Here is a 3,174-nt window from a genome sequence, read left to right on the forward strand (position 1 = left end):
GTTAAACGATGGTCTCGATGATATTCGATGGAATTGCATTACTGCTGATAAACAATTCCGATGACACACGGCAAATGACGACGATCGCACTAAATGGAACACAAGTTATTTTGTTTTAGCGTTAACGTTTATTTGAACAATTTAACGTAACGTCACTGTTAATCAGCAGTTACAATGATGATCATGACGATGAGATTTAATAATGTTGAAATGAAAGAGAATCTTGGCAAACATTCACGAGCGTGTGGTGATCATCGAGGTAACAACGGCGATCGTCGCGGATAATCCACAACGTGTTAGGAACCGGAAACGGATACGGACGAGGATTTCCTTGGACGATCTTCGCTACTGCGTCTCGTTGGATTCGTCGTAGGGCGGATTGTTTCGCATCAACCTATTTTTATCCATCGATCAATCGAATATTCGAGGGCGGCCAACCACCTGAAATAATAGGAAGAAATTATTTGCGATGGATGTGCATTAATATATAATAAGACGAAAATTATCAACGTCTGCATGTTATTTACCGTTTCTTATCCATTTCTGATTCGCTAGCGAAGATATAACTTCTCTGCGTCGGATCCGGTGGTTGCAACTCAAAAGCGTGCTTTCGGCCGCCTGAACTCGGAGCGCTGCTATGTACCCTAAAACCGTGCAGACACGCCACGCCGAACGCTTTGTCGGCATTGGCGTCATCGTAGAAATATAGCGCGGCGTCCTTCAGCACGCAATATCGTCTGGACCAGCCGGTGGGCGAGGACGTTTTCCGCGCGTGTTCCTGTTGTTTGTTCAAATACCCGAAACAATCTGGCCTTTGAATAGCGCACGCAGCCATCTCTCTCATTCTTAGCGAAGAGTCCAGCCAAGTGTCAATCTGAGAATGACATTGAATAGTCATTTGAAAAAAATTCTTTGTTTTTACTAAAAAATGAGAAAAAATAAAATGAGAAAGTTCATTTTAAAAATGTTGAAATATAACATCGTATATATATTTGCAGATATTTCAATAATATATTTAATATAATATTTAATTTCAAGTTAAAGTAGCCGAAAAGAAGTTAAATAGCTCATGTAACGATTCATTTTGCGTACCTGATCGTTCCTTTCGACAGCTTCGCGTATTACCGTCATCCATCGAGCTGCCGCTTCTTCGGTATCGGCCGCCAGTCGTAGCGTCGGAGCACCCTTTTTCTTTATCGCAAAACTGTGCACTCTCAATTCAGGCGTCTGCTCCACATCGTACTTGAGGAGCATTACCGCTCCCACTGGTTGCGAATCCTATTACGATAAATGCACTTTAAGTAGAAAGCTGACTCTTGACTTGCGTAAATTGATCCTCGACGCTCTCCACTTCAAATTTTCGAAATTACATTCATCCTATTTCTTACTTCTAAATTAAAAAAAAACTTTATTTTACTTTTGATTAAATCTACATATTTGAGGATATTCCTTTTAAATCGATTATCGATTAACCTATGTCGATTTACTGTTTCATCAAAGAGCTATGTTTCAAAGACCGACAAAAAATCAGCGCGCAGTTTAATGAGTTTGCAAGAAATACACAAAAATTCACACAATATTATCATTAGGCTACTGAAAAATCTATTTCGAACCATAAATTTCTCTCTAATTAATTGATATTTTTTTTGTTACGATTTCACAAAAATTCTTTAAGTAGATACTAGCATGCACTGCCACGCTATAACCCAGTGAACAAGACGTCCTAAAGATATCTGAAAGATTCCGATTTAGAAAATATGTTTTATTATCCGATAATGGCTTTTAATAGAATCCGTTTCTCGTACGTAAAATGTGATGAATGCAGTGGTGTACGATAACGATATGTATAAGTCACGATACGGGACAATTTGTACTATATCGTAGATTCCACTTTTATAATGAAGTGGCATATACTTTAGGATTGATAGTATATTAATTACTACAAGCAATCGATAGCTCTTCTTTCTATATTTTTCTTAATTATACCCAGACAATATGTATGTCTAAAAAAACGTCTAAAAAATATTTAAAAAAACGTCTTAAAATAATGTTTTAAAGACATCTATACGATAATCTCCAAGATGTTATTTATCGGGAGTTTAGATATCTTAAAGACGTCGTAAAGTCGTCCGATAGTTCCTTAAGACGTCTTGGAAATTTTAAGGCCGTCTTTCAGACATCTTTATGACTGCTTATTGTTCACTGGGTTACACTATAAATTTGCTCGTACTTTTCAAAGTTAGAACTGATAAGTCTCGCTTACCGAGTCAGTCTTGTAGCAATACAGGCAGTTGTCACGACGAAGAGCGAACCACCGTCGAACCCACTTTTCCGCGCACGACGACGTGGATTTTCTCCACAAGTACCCCGAGCAAAGTGGTGCCTCTTCAGCGCTCTCCTTCGCTCCGGTGCGCGCAACGCGCGGCGCCAATACGTTGCAGGTTCTTGCGACTTCTAATTCCAGAATGTCCGGGCCGGAGTGCGCCATTCTTACGACTTCCGAATGCGTGGACTCTATAACGTTTCTGCCGTTCACCGACATGATGATGTCGCCAATCTCGAGACCGGAACTCTCCGCGGGTGTGTCTGGCTCGATCGCGGAAACCACCACGGGTCTTGAGCCATGAATGCGGAATCCGAACTCGCCGCCAGTTTCGCGTTTCACAGTTACCCTCTTGTCGCTCTCTGCAATTATAAAGTATAACTACAGCTTTTTTCGCATAAAAACAAAGACATAAAAAAATTTCTTTGAGAAATCCTTTGCAGAAATTATCTCTTATATTTTTAGAAAATTTTACATTACAAAACTTAAAATAACAAATATATTATATATTTTTCACTAGATTTATAAGAAAATATGTAGGAGCATTTTTTAAAATGCAAGATAAATCTATGGATCTTTTTACCAACTTGATAGTAATACGCTACTTATTTAACACTTAAAATTAGAAGAAAACTTAACTAATTAAGTTAGAAGAAACTAATCTCAAATTTCTATAACTGTTTTATATTTTTATGTAATATTTCTATTTTTATTACATATTACAAGCTTGCTTACATTTATATTAGTTTAGGGAAGAAAACATTACGTTTCCTTTACCATGATTTCGTACAAAAGATTAATACATTTTAATTCCTCTCAGTAGCATTTATGCAAATCCGAGCTTATACTGA

The 3,174-nt window shown here is 37.7% G+C and overlaps 1 protein-coding gene across 1 annotated transcript; it reads right to left on the reverse strand.

Moving 5' to 3' along the window:
- Positions 1-6: 6 nt before the first annotated feature.
- LOC112453458 lies at positions 7-2,704 on the reverse strand (the record flags this gene model as incomplete). Its single annotated transcript, XM_025014244.1, has 4 exons — positions 7-441; positions 528-874; positions 1,093-1,278; positions 2,264-2,704. Coding segments are annotated over 4 exons (1,026 nt in total), but the record flags the coding sequence as incomplete, so codon positions are not given.
- Positions 2,705-3,174: the final 470 nt, after the last annotated feature.

This window comes from Temnothorax curvispinosus, unplaced genomic scaffold, assembly GCF_003070985.1.
Source record: "Temnothorax curvispinosus isolate PA1 unplaced genomic scaffold, ASM307098v1 QBEX01004381.1, whole genome shotgun sequence".
NCBI lineage: Eukaryota > Metazoa > Arthropoda > Insecta > Hymenoptera > Formicidae > Temnothorax > Temnothorax curvispinosus.